Source organism: Corvus kubaryi, unplaced genomic scaffold (genome assembly GCF_017639235.1).
Source record: "Corvus kubaryi isolate FWS band 111438036 unplaced genomic scaffold, C.kubaryi_AGA036_p1.0 134, whole genome shotgun sequence".
Classification (NCBI taxonomy): Eukaryota; Metazoa; Chordata; class Aves; order Passeriformes; family Corvidae; genus Corvus; species Corvus kubaryi.
The window spans coordinates 7,627,811-7,649,707 of NW_024580668.1; the positions used below are offsets into that span (position 1 = coordinate 7,627,811).

Genomic DNA, 21,897 nt, shown 5'->3' on the forward strand with positions numbered 1-21,897 from the left:
GGGCGGAGGGGGCGGGGGCGGCGGGGGAAGGGGAGCGGGGCCGCGGGGGGCGGGCGCACCGGGCCGGGCGCGGCGGGGGGCGCGGAGCTGCGCCTGGAAGAGCACATTGTGGAGGGCCGGGAGGGCCCTTCCCCGGGAGGAGACAATGTCCAGGGCCGGGCGCCTGCTGGAGAGCGCGAGAATGCGCGGCCGGGGCACGGTACGGATCGGTTCGGATCGGCCGGGAGGGCCGCTACCCGCCCGGGCATCCTCCGCTCAGCACAGCACCGGGGGCTGCCGCCCGTCACGGACCGGTCCGGGGACCCTCTGTCCGCCCGGCTCGGTACGGCCCCGGGAGCTCTGTCCCTGGGTCCGCCCGTGCGCGGGTGCAAGTGCGGGGCCCGTACAGCGAGCCCCGGGCGCGGTGGGTCTCGCAGCCCCTTCCCCGCGCGGTGGGTGCCGCGGAGCCGAATCCTTTTGTTCCCGATGATTCTCCCTCGCTCCGCGGGAGCAGAAGGACCCCACGCTGCCGGCAGCACCATCACCCACCGCCGCAGCCTCGGAACGCTGGAGCAGGGCTGCTAGAAAACCAGCAGCTTGCCCAGCACAGCTCTGGGCAGGGCACCGGCTGCCAGATCCCCGGGAGAATGGGGATGCTGTGCCCCAGCTCTGGCAGGGCAGCGCTGGAGGTCCCGGCATCCCCCAGGCTGGTACCCACTCCCAGGCTGGGCTCCGAGGGCAGTGGGTCAATGACCTCTGTCCTAGTTTGGGATCACCGTGATGGGATAGTGATCCCCATCGCAGTGATGGGCGCCAACATTGCAGCATCCCCCTCCCCAGCCCACCTCATGTTTCACTGTTTAATGGTACAAAGGAAATGGTTTATGAAATAAACCAAGTGTAGCGGTTCGGTGTGGAGCCTGCAGTAGGCTGGTGCCAGAAACGGTGCCAGAGCCAGGATGGGAACTGCCAGGTTTGGGTTTATGGCTTGTTAGTGTGGATGTCCAATTATGATGTTATCTGTTCCAGCGTCAACCAGCTCACTGCCAGGGAAGCGTGCAAGGGAAGAGGGTGGCTCAGGAAGATCTGAGACCAGAGGTGAAAATGGGCATCACTCAGTACTACATTTCCATCTCCTCCAGGCTGATCATGGAGCCAGGGGCGGAAAGGCGAGAGCGGAGCCCTGGGGGCCTTCCGCAGGAAGCGGATGGCTGGGAGGGCAGCAGGCTGTGAGACCCCAGCCACAGGGCCTTCTCCGTGCTCCCTTCCAGCTCCATGACTGCTGCTCCTCCCTGAAGCTAAAATAAAATCCTGACCATTTAAGGTGAACAGGAGCCTTGCCGAGAACCTCAGCAGAGCGGGCTTTAACCCCTTCCCATTGCTGGGCTTTGTTTACTCCTTGCACTTCCTTTGGCTTCAAGCTAGACCGGCTTAAAGCCATTTGGGAAAGCACATCCCCTGGGACCGAAGTGCCTGCCCCTCCGTTTGGTGAGCTTGCAGAAGACACAAACCCATCAGGATGTGAGTTTGAAGCACAGGCACTATTCTGTGCTGCCTCACCATGTGGACACTCTTATTTTATACTAAGTGCCTTTGTGTGGGTTAGCTTAATCCACTTTGGAAATGGATTAACCTAAATTTCACATCGGCAAACTTAGTGTGGAACAGCCGGGTCCACACAGGGAGTGAGGGAGGAAGAGCCATTCAGCAAGAGCTGCTAGGCAGGAGTTGTTCCCTGTGCAGGAGAGGGGTCCTGACCCCAAGGGGGGTCACCGCTGTTACAAGTGGGGTCATGAGCCCGACAGAAATGCAATTGTTTGTGCCAGCGCACGGGGTCATGAGGCTGGCAGAAGTGGGGCTCACCAGCGGAAGAGGGGCTGCCTCCAGAAACAGCCAGGGAAGCTCTGGGAAACTGCCCACCAAGCGCCTTTCTAGTGGGTATTTTTCGGATTCAAATTGTCTAGGGGGAAATAACTGGCAATTAGATATAGAATTGGTAATAATCATTTATCGAGTTGTCAGGAACGGGGGTAAGTGCCTTACATGACTACACATTAAAAAAAAGCACACCGTAACGAACCAGTGCTGCTGTTACTATATCATATATATAATATACATCAAATATATTATTTATAAGTCGCTTCCTTCCCTCTCTCCTCACAATGTGTTCATTACCTCTGGTACCTGCCAGCCCCTTCACATGGACACAGATCTGCCCATGCAGAGAGCCTGGGGCTCCCTGTCCGACTGTGTTGGTCCAGCAGGGTCCTGCTGGATGCCACCAGAGCTGGGCTGCAGGTCCTGGGAAGAGCCATGTCCCGGCCGTGACAGCACCCACACCACAGAGCCTGCCCGAGCACCATGCAGTGATGCTTCCAAGGGCATCGCTAACGACGACCTGACCTCATCTGTTGTCATTTCCTAAGGCAAGGCTCCACAAGAATACCAGGGCTGCTGTCAAACCCAGGAATAAACGACATTTAAGGCGCTGCAGGAGCTTAATTGAATGGTTGTGGTGCTGTGGATTGTGGGCACAGGGATCTAGTGGTGGGAGCAGGGACTGCAGGCTCTGGCCATCACGCCAGAGGAGTCACTGACTCATGGACGACCTTGTGCAAGTCACTTGATGTTCTTGTGCCTCTGAAAAGTAGGTTAAATAACAAACGGGACCTCCTGCATTGGATCCTCCGTGACCATCAAACTCTGCTGAGGAATAAGCAGTGGAATGCGAATCTCTCGGGGGTGAGGGCCGTAAGGAAACCTCAGGCTGGAGGGACCAAAGGAGGGCATGGCATGAGGAGTAAACACAGCTTTTATCAACACTGTACCTTATCTGCCATCCAGAGCAGAGTCAGGGGGAAAAAAAAGGGTAAAGATTTGGGAAACTTCATTATAGACCAGGTTCCTTGTGGGCTGAGGGCTGTATTCCCACTTCATCCTGGTCACTCCTTCCTTAGAAGCAGCAGTAGTTAGCATCTGGCATGGGTATGAATAAAAGGGGTTTTTTTCTCCCAGGAGCCAAGACCAAGAGAAGGAAAGGAAATACAGCTCTGTACTTCACAGGGTACACCAGTCACTGCCAAATACAGAAGTAGGAAAGGAGTTGTTTCTGTGGATAGAATTATCTTCTTCTGGAGTACAAATGGGTGTTTGAAGGGACAGGTCCCTGACGGTGAAAGATCCCCTAACATTCCTTTCCACAGCCCAAATCAACAGCCCTGGTAGTGATGTCTGCATCGCTCTGTTCAGTGAGGATGACCCTCAGAGCTTATCTCTTGGCCCCCCAAATCAGAATTGAGTAACCACAAACAGAACCCTCACTAAACCCATTTTTGGCCATTCTCAAGCCATTCCACACAATTCAGAATCCATCCTTGTGAGTAAAACTGACTCCTCAGCTCCTTCTGCACACACACGGCTCCTGGTGTAGGTCTGAGGGGGTCTGTGCAAGCAGACAAGGTGCAAACCTGCCCACACAGGTTGAACAGCAGCGGAAACAAAAGCAAGCACACAATTCAAGGTTAAAAAGCTGAACCACACAGCTTCATCTTCTGTAATAACGGAAATCATTAATAACAGTTTGCGCTCTCAAAGTAGTTGCCATCCAAGCTCTTGAAGAGCTTTATTAGTGAGCAAGACCTCAGAAGTCTCTCTAAGGTATTATCCCCTTTTTAAAGGGAGAAGGCAATTAAGAAACGACCATTTGTGTGACTTGATCAAAGTCAATGTACAGCACGTCAGCACCTGAGCTTTGAGATGATGCAGAACAGTCCACCATGCACAGCTTTCCACAGGAACAGGACAGATGCAACTGGATCCATGAGATCCACTCTGCGGATGTTGCAATAGTGTTTTCATCACTTTGAGGTTGACATCTTTACTTTTTCCCCTTTATAGGGGGAAATATCTCCCAGCCCCAGTTTACAAGCCCTGAACCAAAGCCTTGTTTCCAGTTCTACTGGGAACAGCTGCCTTTGATGCTGGTTAACACACAAGGGAATGGGCAGCAGCTCTCCTTACCAAACAGGGAGTGTACTGGGAAGAAATGAGGAGTTAAAGAGAGGTAGTGTGGCTTCTGGCCCTACTTATTCAGTGTTCCCAGACACAAGCTCATGCAGCTTGGCTCTAGCAGGCTTCTGAGACCAGATAATGGGCACCAGGATAGGTGTGTGTGGTGGAGAGTGATCAGTCCCAGTTCCCCGTGGGTGGATCTGCATGACAACCACAGCTCCACCAAGAGCCAGAGAAAATTCTAAACATCCCCCAGCCACTCCTTCAGGACCGTAGTTGAGCTGTACAACACCACAGGGAAGTGAAGAGAGAGTGGGGAACGAGAACGGACTGGAGCTGTCACATGCAGCAACTAAATACACCTGAGTAGTTCAGGGGGGTGAATTGTCCCCAGCACCACTGGGAACAGGCAATGCCACCTCCTTTCTTATTAGAAAATAGCATGATTAGCCCCAAAACAGCAAAGAGTCAGAGCCTTGGCATCACTTCTCACTTGAAGACAAGAGCTGCCGTGGCAGGACCGACCCCAGCCAGCCCACGTCATTCCCACAGTTTGCTCACAGCACACATCACACTGAACAAACACAGAGCTCACCTGGAACACTGGGAAAAGTACTGACAGATCCACACTGGAAATAAAAGCTCCCAAGTTCTTACTAGGTGGGAACGTCAGAGTTAATTCCCAGTAACAAAAATGAGCTGCTCTTCACTGAAAGCAACCCATTCACACCAGGGTGAAACCCGGCTAAATGGATTGGTCATCTGACCTTCTGCATCTCGTGAGCCATTAGGCCAAGGATGAAAGTTTTGCTAAAGCATCTTTGCCAGTAAAGAACGCTGGTGTGACAGCTGGACCTGGCTTTGCCTGGACTAACTCTGTCGTTAAGAGCAGATCCGAAGTTTCCCAGGCAAAGCCGGCTCCCGGCGGCAGAAGCTCTGTCCCCACTAGAGGGCTGTGCTGCCGAGCCCGCCGAGCAGCGAGGAAATCTGTTTCTAACTCAGTGTCTCCCTGTGCCTCCGGCCAGCGGTCCCTTCTGTGCCTAAAGGTGCGTTTAGGCAACTTCTCTAGTGCTCAAAAACGACGTAAAAATTAGCAGCAGGAAACAAAGATCTTCTCAAACCAAGACAAAGCCTCTTGGATGAGAGTTATCTCGTCAAGTTGATCTAGAGGTATTTATTCCCGGAGATGTTTAACACCCTCTTTAATGGACTGGGAAGTACCTTATCATCCTCATGTGATGCAAACACATCATCCCACTTCCTTTCAAGTACTGCCTGCTTCTGCCTTCTTCACCTCTGTCAATACACACGGCTTTTCTTCAGGATGCCTTCATGAAATACTCAGACAGCTAAACCCAGGTCCCAGGGCTCGCCCAGCAGCTGCCAGCTCTGCCTCCTGGTCTCTGGACTATGTGAAATGAGATGTCTGCAGTTCTCACTACTGAACTTACAGACTGAACATAAAAACCCAGTGTGCCCTCCTCTGTGGCTGCAGGCTCCCCTCCCTGCCTTCTGCACCCCCAGGACCGCCTGGAGATGGCTCCAAAACAGAAGGAAGCAAGTGAGCTGCCAGGGGAAGATGCATCTTAGCTGCTCTCAGAGCCTCTGAGACACTGAAGTGAGCAAGCACAGTAATGTAGACCAGGGAAGAAGGAGAGTGGAAGGAGGAGGAATTCACATTGCCAACCAGCCTCTGGTCATGAGGCTCCATGAGCTCTCGAATCCTGCAGAGGCTTGATCCTCACCAGCACCAGACAAGACCAACCCCATGTACATCAGTGAGATTTAAGCCCCTGAGCCCCCCTTCCAGGATTATCCATCTTTCTGAGCTAAAACACTGCTTGAAATAGAGTTCTGAAAACCATCTCACATCCACGCACCATCACACACTCCAGGCTTACAAGGAAATTACTGGATGGATGAAATGTGTGATGGTGCAGGACAAGGCTCTGTCCCTCTCAAACACTTACAAGTCAGTGCAGCAAAGCCATAGCAACAAGAAGAACACTCTTCTTATTTCCCATCCAAGAGCAGCTCCTGCCATTCACTGATTGCGTGACCTTCTGCCAGCAGCCACTGAAGCAATCTTTGAAAATGTTTCTGTATCATTTAAACCTGGTTACTCGGCCCTGGACTGTTTCTGCCAAGGTAGCAGCAACAACTCTGGAGCAGAGAGAGAGAGAAGGTGGAATTTCAGTGGTGGGATTTGTCCTCTTAAAGTCTTTCTATTCCTCCTGTCACCAGTGGAAACCCTGCCCAACAGCAGCATAAAAAATAAATCCAAAGCTGAGGTTGAGTAACACAGAAAAGACTGTCTGAAAAATGACCGCAGTAGAATAACCAATCATTTAAAAATGCTAGTATTTAGCATTTGATAATGAGGTGGATCATTATAGATAAATATCAAATATCTTCTTTTCATTCCTTTTTGCTGCTAGATTGGGAAGGTCAGCAGTCCAGAGATGCTTTAATGCCTTGGTAGATACCATGAAATGGTATTCAGCACTCTGGAAAGGGTAAGGGGCCTGATTACACATGTGAGAACTGGTAAAAAATGGGGATAAAGGAAGATTCCCACTCCAGAAGAACCTGCATGTCCTACTGAACCCAATATAAACAACACGGGTCTCTGCTGTTTTCTGCTGTGCCAGAACAGATGTTCTGACTCCAATAAAGATACAGAAATATATTCTGTGGCAACTCTTCATTTCGTGAGCAACCACGTAAAGAGCTTCTCTTCTGACAGTTTTTTGTCCCTAAGCAGAGATAAAATGCTTTCTTTAAGGTTCTTCTGGCTGTGCTTCCTTCTGGAGACACTGGTGCCCTAATACTGATGTGCTTAGCAGCACTAATAGATTACACTTACAAGCACTTTTTTTTTTCCCCCTGAATAATGAAGTTAAAAGGCCACTTTGGCATAAATTCACTCATTGTTACCCCAAGTGAAGCGAGTTTCTCCTGGTGCTGCTGCATACAAATAATTGCTTTTGGCCAAAGCCAAGGGAAACACGAGTCCATTGCTTAATTTATTTCTATTAACACCATCAAATGTTAGTGAGAGGAAGGCAGCAAAGTAGCACGATGGCAGTGCTCAGCAAGAGCAGCCTGGACATGCTGGTAGATAAAAACCTTGCAGGGGGTATCTGTGTAGTGCAAATTTTAAAAGCAGGTTGTATTTTCTGCCTGTTTTGCATTTGCGTAAAAGTCAGAATTATTTCTACTGTCTTTAGAGGGCTCCTTCAGTTGGCAAACACCTGGAACTCCAAAAGCTGCAACACCTGAACTGTGCAACCCTAACCCAAAGCCTGGGGAAGGGAGAGCAGCAGCCTGTGTCACACAGCCTATGTTCCATGGGCTATGCTCCACACAGACTGCCAGGTTCCTCCAGGAATAAAGGATGGCACTGTTGCCTTTCCAGTGCAAAGTATGAAGAAGAATAAAATTATCAGGGGAATGCTTGTGGAGGGAACTGACCCCTGTTATTGGCATTATTACACACATTTTCTTCAGGTAGCGTCAGTATTAGCAGCTCCAGGTCCAGCCACAGCTGTCTCAGGAGTGTGGCACTTGTTTTCACTCAAGTTGCACCAAAGGAGGTTTAGGTTGGATATTAGGAAAAATTTCTTCACCAAAGGAGTTTTCCAGCCCTGGAACAGGCTGCCCACCATCCCAGGAGGGATTTAAGCCGTGCAGATGTAGCACTTGGGGACATGGTTTAGTGGTGGGCTTGGCAGTGCTGGGGGAGCGGTTGGACTCAGTGATCTTGAAGATCTTTTCAACCTAAATAATTCTATTGATTCCCCAGGGGAAGCTGGGGAATGTCCCATGTCAGAAGGGACAGCACTCAAATCCAGCAAGTCCAACCATCTGAATCCTCTCCAGACTTTTGTCATGATGGAAAGTTTTAATGCTTTAGAAGTCTGAGCAATAGCACTGATCTTTTGTTATTTTGCTCTCAGGAATCAGTTTCAGTAACACAGCGAACAGCAAATTTTACTTCTTCCAAACAGGTTTTTCCCTTGGCTGCTACGGCTTGAAAAGCTTCGAAAGCTGCGCTGCAATGTAACAGCAGGAGCACGGGAGAAGGAAAACTTTAGAGGCAGGGAATAACATCAAACCATTTGATTTATGATCTAAACCAACAACTGCTGGTTCCCTCAGCTGGTCCCTTTTTGTTCCCGCATGACATACGCTTCTATTCCAATCCCTGCAAGCTTCAGGAGTATTCGTGCTAGCAGCACTTTGTATCGATCTAGTGACAGTTCCAGTGCAAACTGCTGCACCAAAATTCAGGGTATAAACTCTAATTTACCAACCAAAGTTCTCAAAACAAGCATCCCTAAGCAGGCAGCTCCAAAACTCAAGATCCACTACTAAAACCTGCCAGCTTCTGGGTGGTTTGTTTATCCTGGGAATAAGATCAAACTGCAAGGCCAGTTTTCTACCTGTAGAAACTGGGTACAGGAGTTCAATGAAGCTTTGTAGCACACTTCCCTTGAGCAGCTTCAGAGCCAAGAGGAACTGGCTGAAAATGCATAAATGGTGACAAGTCAAACCACTCAGTCCTCTATATGCAGCAAACCTAACTTGAAACAACCACCTCAAATGCTGAAAAGCACAGCCAGCTTTCATGGCCCCTGAGTCCCTGACCTTGGGGAAGAACAGCATTGCAGCATCTGCCACACCATGCCACTCTGCCAGGAGCTGCACCAAGATCCAGCAAACACTGCACAACCCAAAGGTGGTTGGAACATGTTGGCCTATTTACCCAGAAGTGGTCTCAAAGTAGCCATTAGACGGCACAAAGGGGCACACACTCCATGTCCCCAGCCCAGTTCAGCCTAGTCCAGTTCAGCCCAGCTGCTCCCCAAATTGTCCACAGTTCTACTGCCCGACCCATCATGAGCACAAAACCTGGCACATCAGCCTTTCACCTTTCAAAACCTAAAACAAATCCTGAAACTCACTCAAGTGCCAAACAAGCGCAAAGGAAAAAGCTCTGAGACACAGAAGTGCTTCCCACCAGATGCCATTTTGTCCTCCAGTAAGAAGGTTTCACAATAGAAGTGATGGAGGAGCTCGGTATCCCTCCAGCAAACCCACACTTGGCAGTTTACACCCTGGCAGTGATGCTCTAACCCACATCCCTTCAGGAAGCTGTTGGAGAAAAGTCCCCATCGGGTGCTCAGGCTCCCAGCAATGTTTTCCACCACAGCACCATGCAAATGCTGTCACATCTTGCCACTGGCAGCAATGTGTGAAATCAGGTTCAGGTTTCAGTGTGCTGGAAAGAAAATCCAGCACTGGCTTCCAGTGCAGATTGTGGGGAGCAAGTAAAACATACTTTTCTTTTTATAGACTGTTTCCATGGTGCACAGAGGTTCCCATAGCTAATTCTGCAGCTGCAGAACTTCAGAAAATTGCACAGCCTGGGTATAATCCTGTGGCAGGGTGCCCCATACATCCCCAAAGCAAAATCCAGTGGCTTAACACTGTCACCAAACAACGGTGTCGTGTCCCACTTTGACGTGGGAGCAGAGCGGCTGCAGCTGAACCCCCTCATGTTGCTGAGCAGTTTAAGAGAGCCCCAGAGCAACCAAAGCCAGGTCTGGCCTTCAGACCCCATCTGCTAAAGCTCCCAGACATCAGTGGGAGATAAACAAATTACCACTTGCCATATTTATTTTTAAAACAATTTTTTAGAAGAACCGTATGTCTGAAGACCAAGCAGACTGTTAGAAGCAATAACTTAATCAACCCCCCCTCTGCCTCTCTCTACTGACACGCCTCTGAAGCAGCCCAGTTTGCTTCCCCTGAGCCAGGAGATCCAGGATGCGCTGCCCCCCAACTTCCATGCCCCAGCACTTGCTGTGCTTGGTCAGAGCCCAACCAGCTTGGACAAACCAGCCATTCCCAAAAATATCCTCCCAGAATCAATGTGCCCGGCACCGTTGCTCTGTTCAGCTCCTCGGCACAGGCAGATCCCGGCGCGTCACTCACCTGCTCCTGTGAATTCATCACCCGCAGCTTCATCTGCTTCAGGTAAGTCGAGGTGAGGGGCATGTTGTAGTCAATGATCCCAGAAACCAAGGAGGAAGGTGGCTCACTCTCTGAAGAACAGAGGAAAAGCTTTACTTAGATGAGGGACCTGCAGTATGTTCTCATAACTGTTACACAGGGGTATTCAGGAGAACTTCAAATCCCTGGAAAGAGCTGCCATCCACTGAGAGAAGGTTCCTCTAAGAACATGACCCCACCAAGAACATAATTACAGGAACAGATGTTGTCTTTGGAAAAAAAAAAAGAAAACAAGCATTGCTGTCACCTGTGAGAAAACCAACACATAATGTATAATTTTTCAGCGTCCCCCAAACTTGAAGAAGAAACTGAGTCTTGCTGAAGCCTCAGAAGCACTTCCATGCACATGGGATTTATGCAGGGGGTGATGAACAAGGATCTGTTCGCAGTTTGCTTCAGCATTGCAAAGTCTTGCCAATTTTGCTGGGATTCCCTCAGGTAGGAGTTAACATTAAGGCAACGTATTAAGTATCTCTATCTGGTGATGAAGATTATTTTTAACATCCTCATTAAAACACAAACTTAATTTTAGAGATCTTTAATTTAAATTGTTCCTGTTGATTCCTCTGGCTACATCACATGAGCTCTAGAGATGGCTCCAGGTTTGGATGCTCCTGCAAATTGCTCTGTCTGGCCAGGCCAAGAGTCCCCACGACGCAAATTCTCAGTGATTACTCTGAATTCTCAAAGATTTGTCAGCTCTGCCCACCACTGTGGATCCTGCAGGACATAGAACATGAAGGCTGCTGGAATGATCTGTTCTAACACTAAATTTGCAGGGTCATGCAGTGGGTTTGTCCAAGAGGAAAGCTGCCGTTGTTCACAGGGATGGCTGATGGCTACAAGCAAGATTTCTTTGCCGTCAGCACAGGTAGATGCAAGAGAATCTGAGAATTTGGAGAATTAATCCAGCCTTCCAGCACATGCTGAAGGGATGTGTGGTTTCCACTAGACAGGGAGCTTAAGCAACAACAGGGGAAGAAGGATTCCCAGGAGCTGAAGGTGAAATGATGCTGGGAGGTTTCCATTCCTGGTTCTGAATCTCCCTGGCTGGCTTGCATTTTATGGGGTCACTGGTTTCACAGGCACGTGTGACAGAGTCCCTTGAAAAAGAGCCTTCACCAAATGTTTTACAGCACCTCAGAAAAGCCATCAACCCAATTCTAATGGGCCTGCTTCTCAGAAATGCTGAGTGTCAAAAAATCCTGTCGAAACTCAGCAGACCTGAAGATGCTCCACACCTCTGGAAACACCACATCTATCATGTCTGATTAAGAAATTACCTTACTCCAAAACTGTCTGTAATTGACTTAAACATCACAAAGATTTTTGCAAACATTCTCTGTCAAGTCATTGATAGGGTCCACGGAAATACAGTGCTTTTTTCCCAGGTTCATCTAGTCCATTCCTGGGGAGATGGAGCATTCCTGCCTGTGGGTGCAGGGAAGGGTGGCTAGTGCCATTCAAGCCATCAACTTGCCCAAATATGAAGGTCCAAAGCTTTTAGGAACCTTGTAAACTGATTCCTCCATCTTTTCTCATGGCTGTATGTCAGCAGTCTCTGTCATGCTTTGACCTACAGATTAGGAGCACTTCTGTCTCTATATATTAAACACCCCAAATAAACCCTTATTCTGCTGTGCAAGGATGCTGTGCTGTGATGAAAAGATGCCAAAATCCCAGTGCAAGGGGAGCTTTCCAAAGAAACAAAACCTGCCACCTTCCCCAGCTGGCTGAGTCCCTAAGAGTTGAGGAAAGCATTTGCTAAGAGTAACACAGATAGAGCTGCTCTCTCCTGAAGCACAGGCATGGATGAGGTGAGTGTTTCAGATCTCTGAGGATGATAAGTTGCTCTCCTGCCATTCCCCGCTCCACTGCTCAGCGCTGCAGAGATGAATGAAGCTGAACAGGAGCAGCTCAGCAACTTCAGATGGGAGGAAGAGGGGGTAAGTGATCTTTTAGTGCTTAGATTATGCCTGAAACCATCCTGATGTAAATTTGGAACAATCCCATTAGAGGCCGCATATTCACTGTGAATTCAGGCAACTGCAACACATAAGGGTTTGAGCCCAAGAAACCAAACCTTTTTTTTTTTTTTCTCTAAGTTATCTGGAAAAGAAAGAAAACCTTTGTTTTAAAAGGCCTGGGGGCCTCCACGGGAACAACCCTCACATCCTATGTCACAAGAGGAAGCTCCTGGAATCCTTTAGCTCATTTTTCAGTTATCTCTATCACATGCCCCACATGGTGGACACACAGATGGAATAAGCAGAAGTGGTTTTGATCCCAGCTCCACATTTTTATCACTCCACTGGAATTACTCCTAATTTGATAACACTGTAAAGAGATCCCAGTGAAGTCCAGTGATGTTCAAACTTTCCCACAAGCAAGACAATTTGCTTTTATGAATGATGTGGGTGCCCTGCAGGGTTTGATGTCAGATATGTTTAATTAGGGATTTTTGTGATCACAAATTAAATGTGCTCAGATTTGTTCACATACCAGAGAAGTAGGAAGAGATGGGAATTACTCAAATTTTGTCATCTTACTGAGTTAAACTTTACCTGTATATGCTTGTATGTGTGTATGCATGTGCACACACCTCAGTAATTCTTCTATGACCCCAGTGGTTTCTTTAGGTGATTTGCTCCTGATAAATTCCTGAATATGTGTTAGTGAAATCAGACACCCTTCCCCAGTAAAAGTAACCTTATCTAATCTACTCAATGCATTTTCACATGTACTTAGTCACTATTTAGGTGCAATTCAGGCAAAGAAGCACTTCTGTCCTTTCATTCCTGGAGGGTAAGTAAGACTTTTTACCTGTGGGATCCTTTGTATTCCTGATTGATTTATTTTTAAGAGAACTGCTAAGGGGAGAAGCTTTATGAAAATAATCAATAATTGATATTAATTTATAAATTTATTCAGGACAGATGGATGTTAACCCTGATCATGGTTCCCACAGCTAGGACCACACCGCAGGGGATATCCAGAACCGGGTGTTCCCGGAGCTGCCTCTGAACTGGGATGGGTGTGTGTTTCTGGGAGAGGCACGGGAGATGCAAGATGGTGGGTGGGTGGAAGCCCCTGAAGGAAGACCAGGTTGGACAGGGCTTTGAGCAACCTGATCTAATGGAAGGTGTCCCTGCCCACAGCAGGGAGTTGGAATGAGATGGACTTTAAGGTTCCTTCCAAACCAAACCAGTCTGTGAATCTGTGAAGGAACAACAACCCTTTTCATCAGCTGCCTCCTGAAACAGGATTCCAAGCTCTGGAACTGGCAGCTTGGCTACTGCCAGGCATTTAGGAAGGTGTCCTGGTGTGGGTGAAGCCAACAAGTGACATCCCTGTTGGCCTGACTCATCCCATCACCCTTCTCATCCACTGAGCTGGCTGCTGCAGCTGCAGAGCTTGGAACATCACCCGTGATGGATGCAGTGCAATCAGTGTGAAGGTCAGGTTTGCTCCCAGCAAGGCCAAAGGCCAGAACTTTTCTTGATGTAATTGGAAAGAGGGATCAGGCCCTTAGCTGGCAGAGTGGGAAGGGCTGTAGTAATGGAGCTTCAACTAATAGAATTCACATGGAGTTATTTGGGAGAGTTTTTGAGAGTTTTTAAGAAATGTAATGAGTAAAAAGCATTTCAGTCACTACCTTTGGATAGATGGCATGTAATCCACTTACACCAAACCTCTGGGATGTCCACAGCTCTGCTCTCAGCAGTAAACAGTTGGCAATCAGTATCTAATACTAGAAATTCTCTATTGTTGGGCCTTTTGTTTCTTAAATTCTGCTTCCCTTCTTGGTAAGAGCTGCCAAATGAGCCAGTTTGCCTTGACACTTTTGAAACAGACCAACTCCCTGCAGTTTGCTTAGGTTTTTTTTTAAGAAGCAATTTTAATGGGGGAAACCAACATCATTTTGATTCTTTGCACTTGATCACAAAAACAAGTTTGTAATTCAGAAAAAAACCAGACAAACATTTAACCTGGAAGAGAACCTGGTCCCATCTTCTTCCCACTCCTGCTCTCTCTTAGACCTAAGGAGCTGCAGATTGGACCTGTCTACAAACGAACTGTAACGAGTCAACCACCTCAGTGGCCACACTAATTGTGTGTGTGTACACAGGCAGAGTGTAACTGTGATTGCCAAAACATTTACCATTATCAAACTCAGGATCACATGCTTATCTATTAATCAGTGTAAATTGCTTCTTTATCAGAAACTTCAGCTATTCAGACATATTCTGTGTCTTTCAATACAATATTACTAGTTCCAGGGAAAAACTTTATGGTTTTTTTTTTAGACATTGAAGTTTCCACCCACACATGATCATGGGTTGATTGCAGCCATATCTGTGGTATTTTTGACCCATGTTTTGGATGGCACTGGGGAAGCTCTGAAAGAAGGCCAGGCTGCTTCTGCTCCCTAAGCTGAAAGAAGCAGGTTTAAGCAATTATTTCAGCTTGGCTCTAAGATGAAAAACAGTCCAGGTTAGGAAAACCTTTAGGTTAATATATATCTCCTGGGCAGGACAGTATCTGGCAGCTGTCAGTGGCACTGTGCTGGTACAAAATGCAGTGTCAGCTCTGCTGGCAGAAGTCACTCGCCTTTACCTTTGGGCTCCAGGCCGTTGGAGTTAAAATGCATCCTCTTCTGGCACTCGGTACAGCTCATCAGGAACCTGGTCACAGCCTCTCTCGGGAGGAAAGCATAGGTCTCTGCAATCTGGGGAAACAACAGACAGCTGTATGTCCTGGGAGAGGAAGAAAGGGGCAGAGAGCGTGGGGACCACGGGCACAGCTCGTAGCCACATGTTATTCCCTCCAGTCCTAAATCCCTCCCTCCAGAGCAGCTGTTGGTGGGGGAACACTTTGGGAGGGTAACTGGTGTGCCAGAGAGGCACCAAGACACAAATGAACAGACCTTTGGTATCCCTGCATAGCCACACCTTCCCAGAAACGCCCTCCCATTCCCCCTTGGAGTCTGGGAAGAGCAAAGCTATGAACGTGTAAGAATCAAATGCGAAAGTAAGGCCTCGCCAGCTCTGTTTGCATTGTTAATTACCATCACACCAGTAACCTGAAGAATCCATTAATCTTTTGTAAGGGCAGGTCACTTTTTCCCACAATGACAATCAATTACTGTTAATAATACTTTGCACTTCTGTGACATATTTTATCTAGGGAATTGAAAACATTTTTCCAAACAGTAGTGAATTAAGTCTCCTGTACCTTTGTGGGATATGTATTTTACAGATGAGCAAAAGCTAAGGATAAATATTTAAAACTTGGATGCTTCAAGTTAAACACTAGATCCAGACCTAAGCACCCACAGAAGGTGCCTGGCAATCCCAGAGTCCTGTTATTGTAATTAATTCCTGCCAGCGGTAATTTTACGGTATTTCTAAAGATCAAGACTAGGTTATTTGGAGAAGGAATGAGTCAATTTTAACGTAGACTTCTTTAAGGCCATAAAAGACCATCAAATCTTGGAGTCTGACCTGTGTAGCACAAGTCACAAAACTTCACCCAGGTTCTCCTGCAGCCCAGTGGCCTGTGGTTTGCCTAAAACATCATCCAGGAAGACATCTGGTCTTAATTGGAAGGCATTAAAAGGTGGAGAGCCCACCTCTTACTTTGGGCTGGTTCCTATGCTTAATCACCCATCCTGTTTGGTCTAAGTGACTTGTCCGAGCACGGCGGTTCCCAAACCAGGGGCCGTGACCCCCACAGGGGTCACAGCACTTACAAGTGGGGTCATAAAGCAGACAGAAATTCAATTGTTTGTGCCAGTCCTCGGGGCTGTGAGCCCGGCAGAAGTGGGGCTCAGGACGGGAAGTGGGGCTGCAATCAGACACCTCGTGGGTGAGGGCTGGTGATGGGGCTGAGCTGGGAGGACAGCCCAGGATGTCCTGATCCCCCTCCTCTGCCCGGTGGGCATCGTCCTCCTACCTTATGTAGTTAACAAATAATACCTAAATTATATAAATCCACGTTAAATACAGAAATACCTAAATTCCAAGCATTTTTCCACCCTGGGGGGGTGTTGTTCTAGAAGCAGAGCAGCGGGGCAGGGGCAGTGGCTTTGCAGGATCACGGCTGAGGCAGCGCCGTGCCCGGCCGCTGCGGTGGGAGGGAGCCTCATCCATCTCCACTGCGCGGCAGCAGAGCCCGGGCTTTCCACACGCACAGAATGCCAGATGGGTGGAAAGTTCAGGCGGGGACCTTGTCCCAGCGCTCAAATGGAGGCTGCAGTGCCTGGTCCTCATGGGATTCTCCTCCTATTTAGCTGCAGCCCCAGCGAGCTCTGTTGTGGCCGAGCGGATGCCAGCTCAGTCTTCGCCTCTGTGGGATATTTATCGATGCACAAGCACAAGGGATTCCCGCAGAAACGCTGGAATGAGGGGCCTGGAAATTGCTGGTGGCAGCCGTGGTGTGGTGGCACAGGCAGGGAACCGTCCCCGCGTGCTGCCCGCCGGGCTCAGCCATCTCCCTGCCTCTTTTGCTCCAGCAAGCCCACAGTCTCTGCTGCAAATGTTCAGCTAATTTTAGTGATACAGTTGTTATTTCTCAGCTGATTTGACGCTCTGCAGAGCAGACTGCTTCCTTGATGAGTTATCTCCCATCCAAACTCCCTTTCTGATTGCCTCCCTCCGGAGGTCATGGACAAGGGCAAACTCTCCAGTGTCTCTAATCAGAAGCGGTGGGGAAAGGGAGCAGGGAGAAGGAGGCAGAGGACCCTGGAGCCTCCCAACTGGCCACCCAGCAGCGTCCCTTTGTGCACCCGTGCCAGGCGTGGCGCGTGCTCTGCACCATTTCACCTTCCAGCTCAGGCTACAAAGGCGCTCCGGGGAGCAAGGGCAGGAGTGAGGGCAGGAGCGAGGCTGGGCAGCCCAGCCAGCAGCGTCCTGCCAGGTCAGGAGGGGATACACGCTGCTAATGTGATGATCTCAGCTCAAGAGGGAGATGAGGGGTGGAGCGTGAAGCTCTCTGACTGCTGTGAGCAGGCCTGGGAAAACAGACGGATCCAGCCTGCTCCCCTGGGGCTGTGCAGGGCACAGATTAGTCCTCCAGAGAGATGAATTGAAGGAATTAGGGGAGGGTCGGAGTGGTCTGCTGGGGAAATGAGCAGAAAGTTTTTGAATTGTGGTCATGCTGGTGGGGCTGCCCCCCCTGGACCATAGAGAGGTCGCTTGCCCCCAGCCAGGGAGGGTCAGTGTGTGCCCTGGCCCCATGCTCTGCCACAGGCAGGACTCGAGTGCTCAGGGCAGGGAGCGATGCCATGAGCTCTGTGTGCACAGCCCTGCTCCCTGGGGACTCCCACCATATGTGGGAGGCTGCAGGGCACTGGGCTGCCTCACCAGCACTGCCAGCACCACAGTGTGGATGGAGCACGGACATAGGCAGGCAGGACAGACTCCAACCCTGTGCTGACTCTGGCAGCACACTGAGCTGTGCAGAACCTCAGGCATCATCACAGAGACAAGGGCAGCCTGCACAGACCTCTCTGAGACATTGTATACACCAGAGAGATGAGCTGCCAGCAAGCCACTCCTGTCTCTAAGCGACCTGGTCCTTAGGGCTGTGGGATTCAAGGGAGCAGCTTGGTTTTGGACAGTGAATTCAGCTCTTCTTGTAAAAGGAGAGCCCAAATGTTTGCATCAAAGGGCTGTGCAGAGTCAAGAGAAACAGCAGGCTCCCTGGAGAAGCGCACTTCAAGCTAAATTATTCCTGACCTAACTAGAGTGGTGTTTCAGGGTGGATAGAGCTGGTTCTTGGCATCCATAGAGCCAAGACAAGACTTTGCTTGGTGCCTACCTCCATTTTGTAACTGAGGAAACCCAGGATGGGCTGGAGAGGAGGGGAAGGCCACGGCCATGCCCCAGTCCCCCTTTCTGCTGCTCCTGACCTTCAAGGCCCCACGCGAGACATTTGCCTCTGGCTGAGGGAGACAGGGAGGCAGATGACCTGGAGCATGCAAGGCACCGGACAAACATTCTCTCGTCCATCACTAATACTGAGGATTTCTCTTCCTTTTCCCTTCAGACATGCACAGTGCCTTTGTATGATTCCCTTGCTCTCTCCTCTCCCAGCAGCCGCGCTGTGCTGCCGCTGCAGCCCGGATTCCCCGAGCACAGCTGCTCTGCCTCTAAACCCCTCCTTCCTCACGCCTCTCCGCACAGGCACACTGGGCTCTGCCTCGCCTCTGCCTCCCGTCAGTGGCTCTGCTTCTACCTGCCCTGTCATCCCCATTCCCGAGGGACTCTCCCTCCCGCAGCCCCTCCGCTCCAGTGCCCTCCCTGCCCGGGGCACGGGGGGACTCTCACCGCTCGGTAGGTTTTCTTCTGCCCGGCATGTTTGGGTGCTTTGCCCGGCTCCGACGAGCTTTCCACATGCATCGAGTAGATGATGTCAAAGAAATCTTCCACCACAGCCACGCGTTTCAGAGAGATGCCCTCGGGCTCCGACAGTCCATCTGCCCCCTACAACAGTGCAGGCAAGTTGAGTTAGTGTCAGCGATGGGTGACAGGGGTGACGAGATCGGCCCGGGGCTAATGCGGTTGGAGGGGGCAGAGTGGCGGTGCTCCTGCCTCGGGCTGCCTTGGGCACGGGGGATGTGGGGGATAAATTAAACATCGCTTCAGGGAGGATCCTGCTGTAGCCAGGGCACTGGCGGCTGCTGCTGTTGTGCTGCTAAAGCTGGCAGTGAAATTGGGCCAGGAATAAAAACAAGGGAAGAGTCCAGAGTGGAGTCTTAACTGATCAAGAAATTCAATTTCCATAGTGTGGGGTGGTTTTGCTAGGTGGGGAACAGGCAGGGGAAGCTCTTTGGACCTACACATGGTGCTAAACCATCCTGGGAAGCCCTGAGATGTAAGGTACTCTCGCTGGCTGCAGTCCCCGTGGACATGGATCAGCCAGCAGGACAAGGTTTCACTGTGATGCCAGGATACAGCCCCTAAAGGAAGGAGCCAGCATCCCCTCCTTCCCTGCGCTGACCTTTCCAAGGCTCCCTCCCTCTCACAGACGCAGAGCAGCTGAGCGCTGGCAGCAGCAGCACAGCTCTTTGTGTGTTCGGATGTGCTGGAGAGCAGGAGGCAGTAATTCTGCCACACGACAGTGGTGACAGACTGATGGGAGTGGGAAGCGTGGGGAGCAGTGCTCCTCCGAGCTGACTGGCACCAACGGTGTCAGCTCACACTGGCAGGGTATGCCGTGGGAAGGGGAGGCAGCCTCTGGGACCCGGCAGCTGCTATCGGCACTCGGCACAAAGCACCAGGGCAGGAAGGGTTAGTGGGAGGTGGTCACTGGCTACTGTAATGGCAAGGGGGACTGAGAAAGGGCCAGGCTTTGGGAGGTCACTTAGCTTGCTCCTTGAAAAAATGCCATTTTTGCATAGACAAAAAAAAAATTTAAAAATATTTTATATATATATATATATATATAAACATCCCTTTAAGGCCTCCTTTCCAAAGGGAATGCATGGATGTTATCCAGTGAGTACCCACCAGGCTGCTAAGCAGCAACCTGCACTTCTAAATGACCTGCAAACTATCTTTTTCACGTGCATTCACACATCCCTGAGGGCAGGCAGAGGCTGGCTGGGAGCTGTGGGCAGGGTCTGGCAGGGGTCTGCACGTAAAGGGAACACCCAGTCTCCTAACCTGCGTTTGTGTTGTCCTTGGTTGGGCTCTGTGTATCTTACACAGTCTATAGATTGAATAAATGCTGTTCTTTAAGCCACCAGTCAAGAGCCTCTCAAAAATCAATCACTTTGTGGGCCCACCTTCTGCTAAAGCTACCCAACATCTCAGAGGAGCAGTCATTTAATGTACGGTGCTGCCTATTAGGGTTGGCTCCTCACCCCAATTTCGGAACAGAGACTGCCTGTCCTGGGCACAGGCTGCAGCGGGACGGTCGCTGAGCTCACCCGGGACACGGGCACGAGGATTTTCCAACACAAACCACCTCTGCCCTCCCCGGGGAGCCCCAAGCCGGGTCTGAAGGTGGCTGTAACAAAGAGAATATTGAGAGCGAACACAAGGGGCAGGGTGGCAGCGCTGCGTGGTGGGGGTCGGGAAACTTCGCCCCAGGGAGTGTCTTTGAGGAATATAGATCTAATTTCTTCTGTCACTGTTCAGAGAGTTTCAGTTTAATCGAGGGCATGGGTATTCCCCTGCCAAGGAGGAGCGGGCATTAGGAGGCTTCCTACTGACCAATAATCCTCAGAGCAGGGTTGAAATGAGGATAATTACAGAAACAGGACAAAGGAAAATGCAGCAGGGGAAAAGCACAGTCAGATCTAACAAGCAGAGCCCTCAAAATTAAGGCTGTAACCAACCGTGTATGCAAATCAGTTTCCAACCGGCTAATATCCTCCTCCCTGCACGGCCAGCAGGTCCCTGTTTCCTCCCCGGTTTCAGAAGGAATGCAGTGAAGGTAACCTCAGGGTCTGGGCATTGCTACAGCCTCCCTGCACACCCAGCAGCGCTTTCCTCTCCACCCCGGCTGGATGCCGGATGCCGGAGCTGCCTCCTCAGCATCCCACTCCCTGCAGCGATCCTCCCCTGACTCCTTGCGTCTCTCCATCCCCTCCTCAGCCTTGTGACTGCTCTTCCCGTGATGATTATTTAGCTTTGGTAAGCAGGTGAGATGCAAGCAGTATCAAAGCCACTGGGCATAAGAAGCTGTATCAAGTCAGTGCCTCCAGGATTAGGGAGGTTTATATCTGGCAATATACCCAAATGTTGACCTAGGATTTAAGAGGACACGTGTGCTGTAGAGTACCTCTCTGAGGGGCCCACGCCCCTCGGGTTCCTCCTTCCACACCCAGCATTGCTCACCAGTATTCAAGGCATGAGTCAGAGCCCATAATATCTCAGAAAGGCTTAAAACCCCTCAGGTTTAAATAGCAATAAAAATTCAGTTGGGAAGGAGAATGGGAAGAAGGGATGCTTTTACCCTGTCCTGGTGCTGGGGCTTTATTAGAAGTCACCTGCCCCACAAGGAGTAAAAGATTTCAGGAGCAAAGCTCAGCCCTGACATAGGTGCTTGGAAATGAGTGGCATTTCAGGCGCTGAGGAGTCCCTTTGCCACATTCCAGTCATCCTCCTTTCCCCTATATTTGCCCAGCACCGGTCTGTCTCTCCCCCTTCCCAGTCTCTCCTTCTCTGTCCCCGTGTACCGTGCCCCACAGTTCTTACCCTCCCTTTCCTCTCGTCCTCCCCACCTTCCCAGAGCTGTGAGCACTCTCTCCTCTCACCTCCTCTTCTCCATCAGGTCTTTTTCCTCCCCAGTGTCCTTTGTCTTCCCCATCTCCTCTAGTTCCACATCTCTCAGCGCCCGTACCCCCGGGACCCTCTGCCCTGGGACCACCCTCCTGGGCCTCGCTGCCCCTGCATCTCCTCTGTCCCTGCTCCATCCCTCCGACCCCGGCCACCTCCAGCACCCGCGAATCAGCGTCGGGAGGTGCCTCTGCGGGCCGAGGTCCCCTCCCGTGCCCGGCCCCGGGCGGCGACAGCCATTTCAGGCAGCGCTGTCCCGGCTGCGGCACGGGCCGGGCAGCGCTTCCCAGGGCCGGGGACCGACCATGGCGCTGCCAGCGCCGAGCCCCGGCACCTTTGTTCTCGGCAGCCGCCCCGGGCACGCTCGGCCTCCGCCCGGCCCGGGACGGGGGCGGTGCGGCGGGAGGGGACGGGGAGCGCCCGGGCAGCCCCGAGTGGCGGCGCGGGGTGACATCTGCCGCGGCGAGGAGGGAGGCAGGGCCGGGCGAGCCCCCCCGCCCGGGCCGGGCTGGGGCCCGCCGGCAGGTAGCGGGGCCCCACG

The 21,897-nt window shown here is 50.8% G+C and overlaps 1 protein-coding gene across 1 annotated transcript in view; it reads right to left on the reverse strand.

Moving 5' to 3' along the window:
• NOL4L (nucleolar protein 4 like) overlaps positions 1 to 21,897 on the reverse strand; it is a 68,668-nt gene that overhangs the window by 27,422 nt on the left and 19,349 nt on the right. Inside the window, exons 2-4 of the mRNA XM_042048457.1 lie at positions 18,399 to 18,554; positions 14,686 to 14,797; positions 9,991 to 10,100 (exon numbers count right to left, since the gene is read on the reverse strand). Of these exons, the coding sequence (XP_041904391.1) occupies positions 9,991 to 10,100; positions 14,686 to 14,797; positions 18,399 to 18,554 (378 nt within the window). The remainder of the gene's footprint in view (positions 1 to 9,990; positions 10,101 to 14,685; positions 14,798 to 18,398; positions 18,555 to 21,897) is intronic.